At 32.5% G+C, this 19,654-nt stretch overlaps 1 protein-coding gene across 1 annotated transcript; it reads left to right on the top strand.

Annotated features, from left to right (window-relative positions):
• The first annotated feature begins 3,324 nt into the window (after positions 1–3,324).
• On the top strand, positions 3,325–5,494 carry VAChT (Vesicular acetylcholine transporter). Its single transcript, XM_089695197.1, has one exon. It carries the CDS (start codon positions 3,332–3,334, stop codon positions 5,126–5,128), a length of 1,797 nt encoding a protein of 598 aa, XP_089551323.1. The 5' UTR covers positions 3,325–3,331; the 3' UTR covers positions 5,129–5,494.
• Positions 5,495–19,654: the final 14,160 nt, after the last annotated feature.

The raw sequence follows: 19,654 nt of genomic DNA on the forward strand, positions 1-19,654 counted from the left end.
CATAGAAATAGCAATTTCATTAAAATTGAATGTGTCTGTTTACCTTCACGGGAGGTGCGGCCGGGGTGGAACGAGGGTGCAAAACACAGCAAATCATAACTTATTTTTGTCTATATTTGAAACAGAAAGTTTTCAACTTATTTTTAGTGGATAATTACATGAATGTTAGACTAAAATGTGTATTTTTTAATACTAGTGTTACCATTGAGGCAATGAAAAATAGTTATATCGGTCGTTTTTATTAAACTTACCTACATGTTACTTTTAAGGCAAAATGAATTCTATCGATGCTTTTCCGTCTGATACGTTCAAATGGTTGATTAAGATGATCAATATGGTTTAACGACTATGAATATACAATCATTACTTTATCTGAGTAATTAAAATTATCCATACTTACTAATATTATAAACTAGCGACCCGCCCCGGCTTCGCACGGGTGCAATGCTGATACTAAATACACTACAGAAAAATTGTGAACGTTGTATAGGTATAAAAATATAGCGGCCCGCTCCGGCCTCCGGCATCGCACGGGTATAAAATACATAGCCGGGCGGCCGCAAACGCTACGTCCTGCAATTTTTAAATCTGTAATATCTTCGAAAATATTCACTTAAATCATATGGTGTAAAGGGCCATATAGATCTATATTAAATGAACAATGTATCCATGGTATTTAATTGGTTAAGGATTAATGCTGTATTGGTTAAAATCGCTTCGAAAATTAGCCATTATTTGTCGTAAAAAGTAAATGACAAAAAAAAGTTATTGTGGGTTATCCATAAGAGATAGACATATACCATCGCGGACTTTTCTGTAGACCTTTTCAATGTGTATAATACTTAGTACATTATTTTGATAAAACTCGTAGGGTTCAGCCTGCGTTTGCAATGTAAGCGGAATAAATGTAATTTTTTACGACATCACATTAGAAACCTCAAAAATAACAGTACTTCTCCACTACTTAATGGATCTTATTATACATATAAACCTTCCTCTTGAATCACTCTATCTATTAAAAAAAACCGCATCAAAATCCGTTGCGTAGTTTCAAAGATTTAAGCGTACAAAGGGACATAGGGACATAGGGACATAGGGACAGGGAAAGCGACTTTGTTTTATACTATGTAGTGATGCGAAAGTAACTCTGTCTGTCTGTTACTCAATCACGCCTAAACTACTGAACCAATTTGCATGAAATTTGGTATGGAGATATTTTGATACCCGAGAAAGGACATAGGCTACCTTTTATTGCGAAATATGTACCACGGGCGAAGCCGGGGCGGACCACTAGTTCTTAATAAAAACAATTAATATCAAATAACCTTACAATTAAATATCATGTTTTATCAAACTATATTTGAACTCCAACCCACTCCACTTTTGGTAGCTTACTATTATTAGAGTAAGCTACCAAAAGCACTCTTGACCATTTACACACTAAAATACAATCAATACGTTTCCACGGATTTCACCTTCGAGTTTTACGTAACATTGCAGTATCGTTAATTGGATCAAGGGCATAACGGAACAATATAAAAGTTAAAATTTCCCAGAAATAATGGCCCTTGCGTGTTTCACACACGGAAACCTGGCACTTTGGCCGACGTAGGAAATTATAAGTCGTAACTTCGAGAATAAATTCTATTATTAATATGTCGTTCTTACCTATAATTTTTTATTTATATGGAAATGAAAACATGGCTGTAATCGAAAAAGCTGTAATTGAAACTAGAACGATCGTGATGATTACACAGTTATGCTTTTCAATTTATGTTTGAAGTTGTTGAAATAATTTTAACATTGAATTTTTTTTATAGAGGTCAACTTCAATGTATAGAATAATATTTTAGATGCTGGGGTTGTTAATCTGAAAAATTGAAGTTTGAGTAGTTACACTAATCTTGATGATATTAAAAGAACAATTATTGTTCTAGTCAATGTTGCTGTAAAATTTAGATAAACCTACTTTTTCGTAGCCGTTTAAAAATAAACAAACTGATGTAACAAGGATTATTCAAAGTATTTCACGTGATCAGATTGAGCGTGTAACAGCCCTTATTCCCGCGGTCCCCAAATTCGGATGCTGCGCGCGTACCACATCTTAAGGTCCCATCTCCCAACTAGAATTTATATAAGGCACGTTATGGCTTCAAAAGATTACTTTCGGCCGGATCGGCATAAATGTAATGAGAATTTATTATGAAAGAAACCCAACATTGCGGGGATTATTTTTCAAGATTATTTCATTTATTTATGCTGTTTCTAATGTTATATTGATAGCCTTTGATGATAGAATTATATTTTTATAACGTATTGTAAATGAAGAGAAGTCTTTGTATACATATATTTGTATATATTGAGAGCATCAATTATATACTACTACTGCCTACTACATTAGTTACTACTACTAGAATATAGTTTGACTTGTATACGTATATTATTATTAGTCTGTGGTTTGACTTAGGTATTATTATTTTTCTGTTCATCATTACCGGTGATATTTTTGACTGTTAGAAAACCCTAACCTTTTGAAAGTTTCATGCCTGTCCATTTATTGTATTTTACATTTTCGAACATTTTATAAAGAAGGAGTCCTTAAAACGAAGGGCTCAATTGAGAAACAAGCTCCCCTCTAGATAATGACGTTGGCTGACGACGCTTGACGCAAATTGAATTTGGGCCAAACAAGTCGTTAGGACCCTGAAAGGAAAAACGAGCCGATTTCTCTTACTTCTCTTTGATTATACCCAATCAAAGTTTCTCTGATTGACCTTCTTTTGGATAGGTAATTAGGCCACGACACTTTGATTAATTCCGTATTAAATATACTAATGACTGCTTTTTATAAACGGAAATAAAATTACACCAAACTTTGTTGATTTAATTCATCATAGGAAAAATTATACCACAGACTAATAATAATATACTACGTATACAAATTATACGTACCTATTAATATGATTATTTTAAGTTAATAAGTGATTGTTTACTGTTTTGTGTACTATGTTCAAAAGGACTCTGAATCGTCTTTGGAATTCGAGGATCTTGTAATAATGGGATAGAGGAACCATGCCAACCAACAGAAACCAAGACCGACTCAAATTCCTTTTGAAACAATTCCACCCTTTCATTATTTGACGAGGAAATGATATTTAATGATCATTTCTGTTTGTTGTCAGGTTCCGAAGTCCCATTCGAGGGTCGCGGCGAGGGGCAGCGTTAGCAAATGTACACTGGAATTATCAACGAAGCAATAAATATAGAATCTTATGTAAACGATATGCTGTGTAATAAGGTACATTTCTGAGAGTGAATAAAACGTACCAAGATGGCGGAAGAAGGACCTCAAACGATCTGGCAAAAGATCGACAGCTCCGTCATCCCGTTTATCAACCTAGAAGTGCGGGAAGTGAGGGAGATACTATGGGAGAAGATCAAAGAGCCGACGTCGCAGAGGAAGATCATCCTAGTTATAGTGTCTATAGCCCTGCTGTTAGATAACATGTTGTACATGGTGATCGTGCCCATAATACCTGACTATTTGAGATATATCGGCGCTTGGGGAGAAGATGGCTATGACCATGTAGTTACTCTAGCTCCAATTCAAGAGGGTAACCGTACGATCATACCGACTAAAATTATTCCTGCATCACATCAAGGTCAAGACTCAGCGACCGGAGTACTTTTTGCATCTAAAGCTATAGTTCAACTTATGATTAACCCTTTCTCTGGTGCCTTAATCGATCGTATAGGATACGACATACCCATGATGATCGGACTAATCATTATGTTTCTCTCAACGTCAATCTTCGCCTGTGGAAGAAGTTATGGTATGCTGTTCTTTGCTAGAAGTCTACAAGGCGTCGGGTCAGCGTTTGCTGATACGTCCGGTTTAGCGATGATAGCTGATAGATTCACAGTAGAATCGGAACGTTCAAAAGCCCTCGGTATCGCGCTGGCATTCATCAGTTTCGGCTGTCTTGTTGCGCCTCCCTTTGGTGGAGCATTATATCAGTTTGCTGGAAAAGAGGTACCGTTCCTTATTCTCGCTTTGATTTCCTTGCTAGATGGGTTTATGTTACTCCTTGTCATGAAACCCTTAAAAACTCAAATGAAGGAAGCTCAAGAACCTAAGCCAGACGGTACACCAATTTGGAAACTGTTGATGGATCCGTACATAGCGGTATGTGCCGGAGCACTCATGATGTCGAACGTTGCGTTAGCGTTTTTGGAACCTACAATATCTTTCTGGATGGAAGACAATCTTACTAAAGATAACTGGAAAATAGGTATGATATGGCTTCCAGCGTTCTTCCCACATGTGTTAGGTGTTATAATTACGGTGAAAATGGCCAAGCAATATCCGCAACATCAATGGCTTATGGCAGCCGGAGGATTAGCATTAGAGGGGCTATGTTGCTTCTTAATTCCCTTCGCCAGCTCGTACAAAATGCTCATGATACCAATTTGTGGCATATGTTTCGGCATTGCCTTGATCGATACAGCGTTGCTCCCAACACTCGGATACTTAGTAGACGTGAGATATGTGTCAGTATATGGCAGCATCTACGCGATTGCTGATATATCTTATTCATTTGCATATGCTGTGGGACCCATAATAGCGGGAGAAGTGGTTGAAATGATCGGTTTTACTGCTCTCAATTTCTTTATCGCCTTCAGTAATCTTCTATACGCGCCTGTACTAATCAAACTCAGGCATATCTATGATTTCAAGCCATTCGAAAATGAGGCGAATATCCTAATGGCTGATCCGCCAGATAAAGAGTATCAGACGTATAGTATGCAAGATCAGCGGCCAGTGAACGGGGAGTATAAGAATCACTTGGAATACTCCAACGTGCAAGGGCAGGATACTTCTATACAGGAGTCGAATGTGGATAATTCTCGAGGCGACTACCAGCAAGGTTATCAGAATTATTCGCAAGGCTACGAACAGCAAGGGTTCCAGCAGGAGTCATACAACCAACCGCGGCAGCTGCCGGCTCAGCCGCAGCCCGTGGCCAGCAACCCGTTCCGCGCGGCGACAGCGGCGTCTCCCGCGCCTCCCCCCGCACCGGCACCGACCCCTAACCCCGTTCGGAACCCCTTCCGACAAGGCTTCTAGAGCTATTTAGTGTTGTTGTGTATATTTTTAAATTTACTTGTTGTATAATTATAAATGTCTTATAGTAAACTTCGATCACTGAGTCGCTTACCGTCTGCGACGTTATATTTTAGTATCAGACTAAATATTTTATCTAGCTGTGCTTAATGTCGTAGCTTTCGAGGCTGCTAATGAAATGGCACCAGAGTGAGTGTCGAAAATTGGCTACTAAATGTAGTTTCTTGTGCGAGTAGACTCTGATGTATCACTTAGATGCCATTTTGTAAACAGAATTTCTTGTTGATCTTGTTCATACTAATTACTTACTGTTAAATGTTTCGACAAGTTTTCTCACAGAGAAATGAAACTATTGTATTAACATTTATATATTCGGAAACGAGATTTCATAAAAATTTATAAAACTTAACACGTTTTATATTATCGAAATGTACTTGATAGGGATGTAATTATATGGTATTTAATATTAGGTATTTGTACCTAAACTACATAAAAAGCACTTATTTTATTTAGTACTGTTAAGATGTTTCACACTATAATTCATGTAAGGGCCTAACATCGATGTATTGTAGTTAAGGCACTTACTGAAACTACTACTTATTGCCATCCATGAACTATTTTGGTCGTGATTTTAAGAAACTATGAAACGATGTTTATTGGAATATTTCGTATGAAATACCAAATTATGGGAATTGACAAAAATCTATGAATTTCACGACCATAATAATAAATGGAATTTAGTATTTACAATATTGATATAACTCACTTTCTAATTTTCCGTCTCAAATTGCAAGTTGACTTTTCTACGTAAATATTTACTAGAATCATAACGATATAATTTTCATGATAGAGTGTTAATATTCTATGCTTTCAGCAATATTAGGATAAGGTTTAATATCAATTCGTAACTGTATATCAATTATTATCAATTAGATTAGTCCTCAACTTGTGATAGAAGTTGCAACCAAGGTAACAAAACATATCAGAATCTTTTGATTCACCCTAGATTAAGCTAAAGTATTGTTAGTGATATTTTTGTGTGTGTACAGTAGTGTAGATATATTTGGGATATAATTAAATATATTTTAAATCATTCGTAACATTGGAACGGCGTTTTGAGCGCTCTATAATTATTAATTATTTTAATACATTATTTTATAAAACAGATCATTTACATAACTTTAGTAAGACTCGAATCGAAGTTTAATGAATTGATTTTTTCGATTGTCTGCCGCGATAACTGGGATTTTTAACTATTAATTTTAACGAAATTATAATAATGGTAATGACTTGTACAAGATATGACGTGCCCAAGTGTCAATTGATTGATTGTATAGAGAGTATTGTTTAATGTAATATTATATTTATTAAATGTAACTATTAAAGATAAAATTATTTGCGAAATCTCACAAATATTTCAAAATAGCAGCATTTTTAACTCAATTGAAGTTGATTATTTTGGCATTGTATTGAGTGATTTTTGAATGGACGATATGTTTTGAAAGTGTTAATAAAACTTAGCCTGCAAAGTACAATAGGATTCGTAGAGATGAGTGCACAAATGTGGTGATGCGCACAACTTTCTATTATTTTTGAGTGCACAAAAATTAATGCATACAAGACAGAAACTAAAAGCGTCGGCTGTTACCGTACTCGGTACGCGATTAGAGTCTCTATCATATACTACGTAAGGGATTTAATCGCTTGCCCATCGGGATACCGCTACCCACGGCCGCGGCGGTAGCGCATACCGCTGTAGTTCAAACATTTCTTCAATGGCTGAATCGTCATAACTCATAAGATTTATGTATCAAATCGGAGTGTTTTGTTGTAACAAAGAATGTTATAAAAAGTATAGTGGAAGTAATATCGCATTAATTCTTGTGTGCATCTGTAATTAATGTAAACTAGGGTAAGGTTGGTGATCTGTTGATGTAAGTTAAGGTCAATTTTCGTGTCAAATTCTCCCGAAATTCAATTAATAAGTAGTTATTGTCAGCGCTGATATTATGCTTATTGTTAAATGTGAGTGAATTTTTGTTATATTGTTGTTTAAAAACGTTAAATTGAAAGAAAAAGTAAAGGAATGAAGTAAGTTTCAACTCAGTGAGCGGGTAAAACTCGAGGATGACCCGGTTTTGATGAGAGAAAATATTTGAATTATTTTATTAAATCAGTTATAATTACTTACCTACTTTTAAAAATGTTATTTTTAAAAGTAGGTAAGTAATTATAACTTTTTTTTAAATAATGTTTCCTATATCTTGTCGTTTTTTTGTTTTATCTGAGTTTGAATTCTGGCGCCTTTGTTTTTTGGCGCCTAGAGTTATTCTGTCGCTCTATTCATAAGCCGGTACTGTTTGAACGAATCAAAGTGCATTCAAATTTGAAAATTATCAAAGTACGTTTTTAAATGAAAATATGACTAAAATTCACGATTCATTTGAAATATAACGCTGAATATATCACTAAGTGTTAGTGGTTTTTGTCTATTTTAAATTAGCAATAATGTAACCAGCTATATCACATACATATCACTAGAGTAAGGTTATATACAATTTATTATTAAATTATATACAGTAGTTATATTTATATCTATAGGATTACACACATGGTGTTTAGATTAAGAGATTCACAATGAGCTAATAATATTTATTTTGATTTAAAATTATAAGAATTAGAAGTATTTTTGCCATTATTGACAGGAAAATTTACAATTGCAATGTAAACATATCAATTATACCTACACATTTATTCAGATTTACTATCGTCGTCCTTTAATATACAAATAAATGTTATCAGCTCATTGTATTTTCAAATTTTATTGTATTTTTTACAAAAGCTTCATAATTTTTTATATATATTTCGAACACGCACATTGTAGCCATTTTATTATCGTTTTTATGACTTTTTATGTTTACTTTGAGTCTGGTTAACTACTTTCTAACCGAAAACTGGCTGCAAACTTAAAAATGTTTTATAATATGTATTTTAATTCATAAAACGATTCTGTTTTTATACTACCTATGTAAAGATTAAAATAATATGGAGGGAAAAATATTACACACGATGTTACTACCTCTTATAAGGTCAGATTATTGACTTTATAAATTTGAAAGAAAGAAATGATGAAAATTGATGTATTTGCCAAGGTATATTAAAGGTATTTTTTCAATATTTATAGTTTTTTAGTTTGCAGTTAGTGTTACCTTTTTAGATCAAACCCGTCCGATAGTATCTATCTATCAATAAATTAATTATTTTCAACTTTCATCATTAAATCTTTCTCATAAATATCACTTATAAGTTATAACCTATTTTATTATTCATATAACTTATCGTGTTCATATTAAAATTCGTATTAAAAATTGTTTTTAGGAAAATTTTACCTAGCCACATGGCTAGATACATATTAATTAATTATCATAAAGGTCAAATAAAATCCAGGGCTCGTTCAATTTATGCGTTTCGTTCTGGACGGCTGCGGTGCGGCAACAGCGCAGCGTCGCAAGCGTTCGCGGTACCGGCGCTGCGCTGTTGCACCGAGCGTTTTCTATGAAAAAAGAGGATCCTCCGTGCACGTGCGCCGTACCGCGCACGTCTTAACGCACCGCTTCGGCACCGCAGCCGTCATCAAACGCATAAGAGCGAATTGTACTTAAATTAATATGAACGCGAGAAAAGTCATTCGATTAATTTTATTTCTATTATAATTTGTAAATATTCTCATCTATTATCACTTTTTAAAAGTAGAAATTGTAAGGTTTATATTAAATTAATTTACCTGTTTCTTACTAGTTCTAGTCTTTTGTTACATCGTTTTTACTTTTGTGTCATTATAAAATTCTTAGGCTAACTAGTGTTAAGTAAGAAATGTACATATAGAAGAAAGCCCACACAGAAGCGAGTGATATAAAAATCTTTTTCTCATACCATAATCTCTTCTGTCTCCTTTCCTCTCTTGCTATAACCTACGTCTATCTCTTTCTATAACCTAACTATAAAAAATATAGTTTAAACGTATTTTACTATTTATTTTGTAATAACTCTAGACGAGGGTACGAAACGTCTAAATTTTAATGAAATTTCCTACAAATTGGGAAATGTAATCTTGTTAGAAACGTTAGGGAACTCGGATGCTGTGGCATTATTTATCTGTGCCACAAATTTGATTCTACCCGCTTTATTAAGGATGTAGGTACAATGTACATAGTATGAGTTTGTAGGTTTTCCGTTTGTAGAGCTTTTGAAAAGATCGTAAGATCGACAATCATGTTTTTTTTAAGTTATTTATTAAAAATATGAAAGAAAAATAGCTATTCTCAATTTATTTAAACAAATGATTAATCAAATATATTAAAATATAGAGCTAAATTAAAAATCATATGACTAACTTACCGACACAAATTAAAAAGACCGAACCGAAATGAATAGTAAAGTACCTACATTTAAATTTAATAAGTTACTCCTTTAATATTTCAGAAAAAATACGGTTACTAATTATCGAAGTATCTTAAGAGATTGATTATCGTATAGCTAATTAAGATTTCCTCTACTTATATGTATTAAAGAAGATTTTCGCACGCGAATAAATCTTTAAATTAATTTATACATATAAGAAGTTAGTCTCTTTCGCGTAATCGCTATGTAGTTAATTCGTTTTGCTTCTAAAGCAGTAATAAAGTAAGGTGTAAATAATAAAAAAAGTACATTAAAGGTGCGTCTTTAAAACGCTTAAATTATTAAATTTCATGCGTTAAGTGAATATGATTCAAATGGTACACATTATTTTCATTCCATATATTTTGCACTAACAAGAGCTTTTTTTTTAATAAATTGATTGAATTATTTTACTAGATGCCTTTATATTTAGCATGGAACGAATCTGTAATTACTAGAAAGATAGACCGCACCTAGGGTGCTAGTGGTTCCCAACCATGCCCGTAAATTTTCCATGTTTTTGAAAAATAGGTCAGAACATAATAATTATGGAAGAGCCTATAAATATAATAAAGGGTAGCAAATTGGAGAATATAAAGCCTTGATCATGTGACCCTTAACCAGAGATAAAAATAACGTACTTTTGTCCTTTCCGGACTAATTTTGGAGCAAAATGTGCGCTGTAGTGTGAACATCTTTACCTAATTAGTAATTACGATAAACATGTTTTCGGATTAATTTGCTAAATAAGTCAATAGCTTTTTTACACACTGAATAATTGATAGTTACAGGTTCGTTCTATCTCATTATAATTTTATAAGAGCAACTCAATTATTACTTTAATTGCTACATAAACTAATAAACGTATTGTAATATAAACTTATAATAAAAAATATAATCAAGCTAAGTATATTAAATTAAATTATGACGTGTCTAGCATAAATCGTATCAACTATAGATATAATATTTCGAAGTAAGCTAAATTAATCAAATATGTTAATAATTACGCGTTATTCATATAATCATTAATCTTTCTAATAATATAGTTCACTTCGACAATCGATTAAACATCAACTTCATCGTATGCTAAATACCTTGTATACATTACTATGTACATATTTATATATCTTATCATTGAACTATATAAAAACGTTAACACGTAGAAAATGTAGCAAACACTATAATAGATTGCTTACCGTTATGAAATGCGTGAAATCAACAATGAATTGTATTTAATGTCTAAATTAAACATTCAATGATATAGGTATTAAAATAATGTTTAATTTCGTTAATTAGACATTTTGATGTAAAATAAGAAATATTTCAATGTAGCTGCTAGATATATGAATTATAATAAAATCTTCTAGTGACTGTAACTGTATTATAAGTAGAGGTTTATTTTTAAAACTTTAAGTATTAGAAATTTCGATGTTTATCGGCTAATGCTTGTAATTTCGCTCGCTAAATGTTCTGTACTCGATTAAGCGTGTATCTAGCCGTTTGGAACTAAATCAACAATGTTGAGAACCACTGGTATATTTATTCAATAGTCAAAAGTTATTTGAATAACAAAAATATAATTTTACAATTGATTGATCCGCTTTTCAAGATAATTTAGGTAATAAAAACATAATAGACCATTCAAATTTTATGTTGATAGTTAAAAGAAAAAAATTGTTTTAGATCAGACGATTTAAAGTCATCTCGATGGCAAAAACATATTCAGCGGTTCTCAACATATGGTAGGTTGTACTCTTTAGTGTTAGATGAAATAATAACCGAATATTATAAATCTATATTATAGTTGTATGTAATGTGGTCAAATTTAATTCAGTGATCGAATAAACTTGTTACACCAAGCCAATGTTTTTTCTTAATCAAAAAGTAACCAACCACCAAAAACAATGATACTAGTACCTATATTATTACTTCAACGTTCCTGTGAAGTGAAACCTACATTTTGAAAAATATTTACGTCAGTCAACGCTTTCAAAAACGATGGTGGCTTTGATGAAATGTTTTGTTCATTTGTTCTAATTGTGGGTAGAATGAGTAGGTAGGTACATGAGAAAATAATAAAGTACTTAGTACTTCAAAACAAAATAAATTTAAACAAAATAACTCCCTAAGCCAGCATTCCGGTAGATTTAACTGAATATCCTTCTCCAATCTACAACTTTTAATATATGCTGGACCCATACTGATAAAACTTTCGCCTGCAGCATAAATTTAAGTTCGACAAACTTTTGCACATCTCCAGTTGTTCGTTAAGCTCTTGTTCGATATTTTATCTTAAAACACGGAAAGTACATGTTTTATTCTTTCTGTTACCGACTTATATAAAAAGACCTTTAAGACTTAAGTAAAGAAACCTTTTATCAACCTTTCTAGTTTCATCTTATGATTTGATAAAAGATTTTGTTTTAATATAGGCTTAGATTTTCTTGTTAGTTTTTGGTTGTTCTTTTAGGGAAGTGTAATAAATATTTACTACTAAATAAACTTTTTGACATTAATTTATTACTAGCTTCCTTACTGTTCGCAACTTCGCACGCATGTTCTTCACGTTATCGTGCAAAAGTCTTTTCCATATTTTAGTCCTTTTGTTGGTAGGTCTATAAGTACTTACCTTTATTTGATTTGTCTTTTTGGCATGAAACTGATTATTTAGTGGGGTGTTAAGAAATATCAACGGACAACTTGAAAATTTTATATCTTAAATTAATTAACATAATAATATACTTATTCATTCAAAATCCATAATAACCAATTGTTTTAAAACATACTTAAGTAAAAATATCTTCAGTAGGTACTTACGTAGATATCTAATAAAGATATTTTTTTTTATATTTTCACAGGACATTAAACTAGAGTAGCGACTCTAGTCTATATAAGAGATATTTTCCGAACATACTAACCATTTGCAAAATGCGTCAAAGCTATGCAAATCGACCAATTAGGAAAGAGATCGATTCCGTACATTAATACAGGAGAATGAGCTTTATTTCGCAATGCATAAAGTCTAATTATCCGTGTACTTACACTTGATGAAACATAAATTGCATGTCATTGAAAAGCAAACTGTAATCCTCTGACTATAAGTACATTTTTGTTTGTAATGTAAATTAGTGTAATTGCAAATGAAATTGGATCTTAATAGGAGTGTATTAAAAATATATTTGAATGTAGGCGGTTTAAATTAAGTTAGCAATTAGTCGAATTAAAGGGAACGTTTGTGTATATTTTCGTTTCAGGCTATTCGATAGATAGTAAATAATTTAAGCAAAATATATAAAAAAAGTAATGTCAAACTAGAACTATAAAAATATAAGTCAGAGAGCTTAGTTAGTTGATAGGAAGATATTCTCTAAAAATATTGTTTGTTGTAACTTAACTAAATTCGCTTTAAGACATTAATTTCACTAGAGCGATTAAGTATGAAATTATGAACAAGAAAGAGATTAATTGTATTTTTTTTTTCTAACTGGCTTAAAACTGTAATTATTTTTACTTTTTACGCCAATATTGGTTACTTCTTAGTACAAAGATATTTGCCAATTATAATCTACTTACATTACTCGGTTTATGTGTCAAAGGGATTGAGAAGTCCTCTGTAAATAAAGTTTGTCCCTCCGAACCTCTCGATCCTCTTTATACTGAAGTGCCGTAGCTTTTGCTGTTTGTTTGTTTTATTGGTTTATAATTGTGTATGGGATCAAATGGTAAATTGATATAGTTTGACTTTGATAATATAATTCGATAGATACATTTTTATATATTTAATTAAAAATTTGTGTGGTTTTATGAAACCACGGTAAAAGTGAAACTTTCCGAACACTGCTTTATACCTACTCGGCAGCCGACCGTCACGCGACATGCGCTACACAGACCAAAAAGTTTGAGACGATGTAATAAAAGTTTCACTTTAATACCTTGCGTTAAATATGTGAAAGAACTTTATTTGTGCTTATTCTATAATTAAAAAGAAAGTAAAAAAAAGTATGGTCGATAGTACATGAGAAATGAGCACACAAAATGTTACTACAAGAACATAAACAATCACATTCAAAATAAAATAGTTACATCTTACTTTTAAAAAGTAATTTAAAGAAGCCTCATAAAAAAAGGAAATTATAATTTATGTAATCTTCCTAACATTTTTCTAGTTCAAGTGTGATCGTTAGCATACCTCTCAAAAAGTACTTAATTGCTTCATTCGACATGATTCCCTAAAAAATACAAAAACCCTTCGTCCCTTTAAAGCGAAGGGGTGAATCGAGGCATGAAAATTTAACAAGCACGCCCGCCGACTGCCCTCGCCCCAAAACGTGGCTTTAATACCAATTTATTTTAAGCTGTGTAAAGGCCGTGATAGACAACTGGGCAAGCGTTAAGAAATTGTTTGAATGGATGTGAGAAAATCCAGCTTTAACGCACCTTTTTTGAACAAAAGTTTATTTAATTTTATACTACAAAGCAAAGATCTCCATCTTTTAAATTAAAAGGAGATATAGGTAGAGGAATCATAAATCTTTTCAAGTGCCAGACGAGATTGAAATAAAAATAGTGCCAGAACTAAATTTCGTAGGCTCGTAGCATTTCGCTACGTCGTCATAGATTAGTACCTAAATAGTTACTACGTCGTTATGAACTCTTTATGAATCTCTTAATTATACAGTGTAGTATTACATACATCTAAGTACATCTAAGTATATGACACAGAAGATTTTATACGGTTTGTTCTCTTTTTATTTACCATTGCTTTTATCTACGCACTCTACTATATAGTAGAGTATAAGCATTGTAATATTGTGGCAGTAATATTACTATCTACTATTCTATAAATTGTGTTTTTAATCCTATTTTATACATTACAATATTCGGTATTGAGCAATGTTTATACTATCTATATTATTTTAAAACCTCTATAATACGATTTATCTTCCCATCTCCCGAGAGATTTGCTGCTCTTGCTTCGAGATGGGGAAAAGATTATTCCTGACCTAAATTTATTTGTCTATTTCTATCGTACCTTTTGCGTTATCATGGTGGACATTTTTGAACATACTTATACATCCATACTAATATTATAAATGCGAAAGTAACTCTGTCTGTCTGTCTGTCTGTTACTCAATCACGCCTTAACTACTGAACCAATTTGCATGAAATTTGGTATAGAGATATTTTGATACCCGAGAAAGGACATAGGATAGGTTTTATCCCGGAAATCCTACGGGAACAGGTTATTCTTTGAAAACGCGGGCGAAGCCGCGGGCGGAAAGCTAGTATACTATATTATTGTATTTTATGTCAATTCCAGGAAACTTAATCAAAAAGGGAAAATGCGTTATTGACTGAAACTACTCCACTTTTATTCGATTAACAATTCAATGATTTTAAAATACCATTGCGGTCTATCGTCTATCCAATACATACCACCGAGTTATAAAATTATAATTTGAAAATGAAAATGAAAAATTATTTATTTCAGCAAAAACACAGTAGGTAACAAAACCAATTTAACAATACATATAAGAATTTGCTGTTGCTTATTATACTTTATAATTATTCTTATATATTAAACAGGAATTATCTAAGTATATGACAGTGATCATTACTTTTTTAATTAAAAGACATTACCAGCTCCACGATGACACGATACACCTTCCTCTGGTATATTCTAGCAGACCATATATCTACCTGTCTAATAACTATTGACATAAGAACAGGACTACACCCACTAAACCAACCTCACTCATCAATCAAGCTCAGTTTCGTGGCGTTGCGTGTGAAAATGTCATTAATTTCACCGATACTGTCGTTGCTGTGAACAATCCCTAAGTACAGTTTGGTAGAAGTTGCTACTTGTTCACAAATTCGTGAGGACATTCTTGGAAGATATATTATTTATCGTAAAAGTTGAGCAATATGTTTGGCTCTAACATCTATATCTCGACATAATGTCTATTTTTATGGCTTATTATGCAATATTATGCACTGTTGCAGTGCACATTATTAGCATAATATTGCAAACAATGTTGTTAATTAAAATCAAAGTAATACGTATACACGATCACAATTCCTTAAATGATAGTGTCTCACAATGTTATGAGTCTTACATATCTAAATAAAATCTGGGTTCATTTGATTACGAAACGACAATAAAATTTGAATACTGTGTATATGTTGTTTCATATTGCTAACCTACAAGTGATTACCATACTTGCAACATGTAAACAAAATTCGTAGCATCAACATTGCAATATTGTAGCATATCATTATTCATTTTTCGCCTAAATTCATAACATAAAACCCCTACGATAGCACACCGTAGCACCTGTGAAAGATCAATAGTACACCTGCGTAGTCGGCTCGCTCCCCGCGACCGCTACGAGCGCTACGAGTGCTACGAAAGCTACATTTATCACTTTTGGTATAATTATCAGTGCTTATGGTAAATGTATATTTCAGAAACTAGTAAATCACACTAAAAATGTAATTGTCATAAAGTAAATTATTAGGGCAATATCTAAAATGACGTGAAGTGCAGTGCAGCTATGTAGGTTGGTATGGTTTACCGATTCTTGTTGAATGTTGTTGGTAGACAGTAGTGTATGCTGCTAGTAGAATTAATTGAAAATATCAATGCCAAGCTATTTCAAAAATTGATTAGGTATTGCATTTGGGGTAGTAAATATTATATGTTAGGTACTCCATATTCTACTAACAGTACGCTAAACTACCATACCTTGTAATTAAGTTTTTGATTTTAATAGTTTTTATAAAGACCGTCCAGTTTATCCTAAATAAACTATCCAATTAACCTGAACCCTGAGTAAATGTATATCGAGATATCGATATAATAACAATCATAACAAAACTAATTTCTAGCTTATATTTCCACTAGCTTTCCGCCCGCGGCTTCGCCCGCGTTTTCAGAGAAAAACCCGTTCCCGTAGGATTTCCGGAATAAAACCTATCCTATGTCCTTTCTCGGGTATCAAAATATAATATCTATACCAAATTTCATGCAAATTGGTTCAGTAGTTCAGGCGTAATTGAGTAACAGACAGACAGACAGAGTTACATTCGCATTTATAATATTAGTATGGATTTTAAATTATTATTCGATATTCACTAGCGTCCAGTTTATTACAGGAAATTGGCCAGCGGGCGAAAATGTGCAGCTGAGCTGGAAAATTTCCAGTAAAACGGTATTACGATACGGTTTATAGTACCTATAGGTGAAAATGTATGCTGCAACTTTTATTATTGTTATTTTGCATGCGTTTGATCGACGCTAACAAATATTTGTATGAAAAATTTAAATAACAGTAAAATTCGGTCAGTAAGAATACTTAGTTTAGAAAGCTCCATATCTATTTCAGACGTAAATCACGTTACCTTACATCTTATTTATTTACTTACATTAAAGTCATACTGACCCAAACTTACAGTTCCAATATTGAAGGTGTAAGTTACCAGGCAAACATCACCGTCGAGGGGAGACTATCCCCGTGGGAACTAACACGTGTGGGGGGAGGGGGAGGGGGAGTACCTTTACATACGATATTATAATGGAAACTTCCACTGTATACCTTTTTCAATTAAGGTTTTAAAGGGGACTTTGTGCTCAATTCAGAAATTGAACATTGTTATAGTAAAATTAGATGTAGATGGAAATTTATTTTCATATACTCGTAGGTATAAGCGAATGAATGAACTTAATTTTCCTGTTTTTCGTTAATTCAATTAAAATGTACCTATAAGAATATTTAGTAAGACCGCCTCCTTGGTACAGTGGTTGACGCGTGAGCGTAGAACCGAGGGATCCTGGGTTCGATTCCCGGTGGTGACGAAGAAAAAAAAATGTCTCGGTCTGGCAGGACACAGAAGGCTGATCACCTACTTGTCCCTAAAGAAAATCGATCAGTGAAACAGTATGGATAATGCATCGGCCCCTTACCCCACAAGGGGACATGGGACTTCACTTACTTTACTTACTTATAAGAATATTTATAGTTTGGTAGTAGTTTCACGTACGACTCTATTTATGACACTCTTTTTATTGTTATTTTAACATTAAGCTATTATATACTTTTCCATTACACGTCATAATCTAAAAAGGTTCTATTCAATACATCCACGTGTAAGTTCTAGTTATTCGAAACCAAAAATGTAAAAATGTTACCCTTTTCCTGTGGAACGAAGTTAGTACGTAAATAGATTTAGCCCACGTTCATAATCACGGTATAGCATCCTATTCAATTATCCCGACCTCGGAAGGTTAAAAATCGCAAAATATTAATGTAGTTATCGGATATTTTAAAGAGATTATCTATAACCAGGGTCCGTTTAATTTTGTCTAAGAATAATGCTTATAATATTCTGGTTAAGTGCTGTTGATTTAATATAATAAAATAATGAACGCTAAAATAATGTCATTGCTTATAATATTAGGCAGTTTTTATTCGTATAAATTGATGCTTTTATAAGTGAAAGGATTTTTTTATCATACAAAATATTTAAAAAAAAATATGTTCACAATACGTATCAAAACTATACGCTCTCCAGTTTCTAAATGAAACTTATTCTTTTATTTATGTTATCTTATTTTGATTCTTAAACCCAAATCTTCCTTTTATCTTTTATAATAAATTATTTTAACCCTTTCCTTTAAATTCAAAATGTACTTTCAAATACAAGTTTCCTAACATCATTTCGTATTCCCGTATATAAAGTTCTAGAAGGGAAACAAATTGAATTTATTCAGCTCCTTCTCAGTTAGAACGAAGTTATCTGAGTCTAGTCTTGGCTGCTATTTCTCAAGGGACTACAGAGAGCCTTGAACGTGTAACATTGACATCCTCTCAATGAAATTGGATCAAATCTTAAGCTTTAATGGAAAACAAGCTTATTAAAGTATCAAAGTATTTTCTCTGCTTTTTAGTTCAATTTTATCTTTGATACGATAATACGATGTCGATGGGTACTCTTTAGTAATGTTTTATTTAAATATTTTTATTATTTATAATATATAGAATAGGTAGGCAGGTTTTTTGCCTTTCTTCTAAAATGTTGGATAGATATATGATTTTTATTTACCACTAAGATTACATCTTTGTTTGTTTGTACGGTTAATTTAAGAAGAGGAAAATTACTAATTCTAGAGCATTTCTAGACTTGTTGATTCTAGTTGGAAAATAGAAAATGGGCTTCTTTTTACACAGATATCACATACAAAAACGTTAGTGGCTAGATAACTTTATATTAACTGCATAAAACCTATCTCTTAAATTCAATAGCAAATGTAATAAAGGTACAAATGGCGCGTTAGATCACATCCCGGGCAATTCCCCGGCACGTATTGGGGCCATTCATCTGCCCCCTTCTAATCAGCTCTAATTAATTTACCTTGGACGTGTTCCGTTGGTGTCCGTGAATGAAAGTTTTTGAGATTAATCTTCTTATTGGTTAGTTTTTTGATAATTCGATATAAGATATTTATTTTAAGTAAGTATATGGAATTGAATGAGGAGTTGTTTTATATCTGTACGTAAAATTACTACGTATATATACTTTTTCTGCGGATTTCCTAGTATGCATAGATATGTTTTAGTATCCTATGTTACTTATTTGTACATCATAATATTCTAAAATATGTCATTATCGATTGCGTTTAAGGTACACACAAAAATAATATACTTTGTCATGATTGTATAGTATAAACATTTGAACATTGCTCATTTTACCTATGCACAATATCTACGTTGCGAGAAGAAATCATTTTTGAGTACAAATTATTATTAATAAATTCTAGATTCAGTTGCTCCTTCTGTATTTAATTTTTGGTTCGATATTTTTTTTTTTTTTATTATTTTGTACCAAATTAAACAAAGAAATCTCAAGTGCAGTTTTCGCAAATTATGCGCCATTACTTGAACATTTCATTTTATTCCAGATAGATATAAATGTAATCAACCAATCAGGCAAATCTATCCCGGCAAATAGTCCAGATGCAATCCTCGGCAGGATATTGCCTCTTTGCCTCAACCCCTTTACTGTGTTTGTTTGGGATAATTGACATCG

Source organism: Colias philodice, chromosome 5 (assembly GCF_061535455.1).
Source record: "Colias philodice isolate Cphi_HAF_F1 chromosome 5, ilColPhil1 Martin Lab GWU primary, whole genome shotgun sequence".
Taxonomy (NCBI): domain Eukaryota; kingdom Metazoa; phylum Arthropoda; class Insecta; order Lepidoptera; family Pieridae; genus Colias; species Colias philodice.

Bases quoted from the DNA above. Each gene is read 5' to 3' on its own strand.
- VAChT (XM_089695197.1), top strand. From the start codon at position 3,332: ATGGCGGAAGAAGGACCTCAAACGATCTGGCAAAAGATCGACAGCTCC.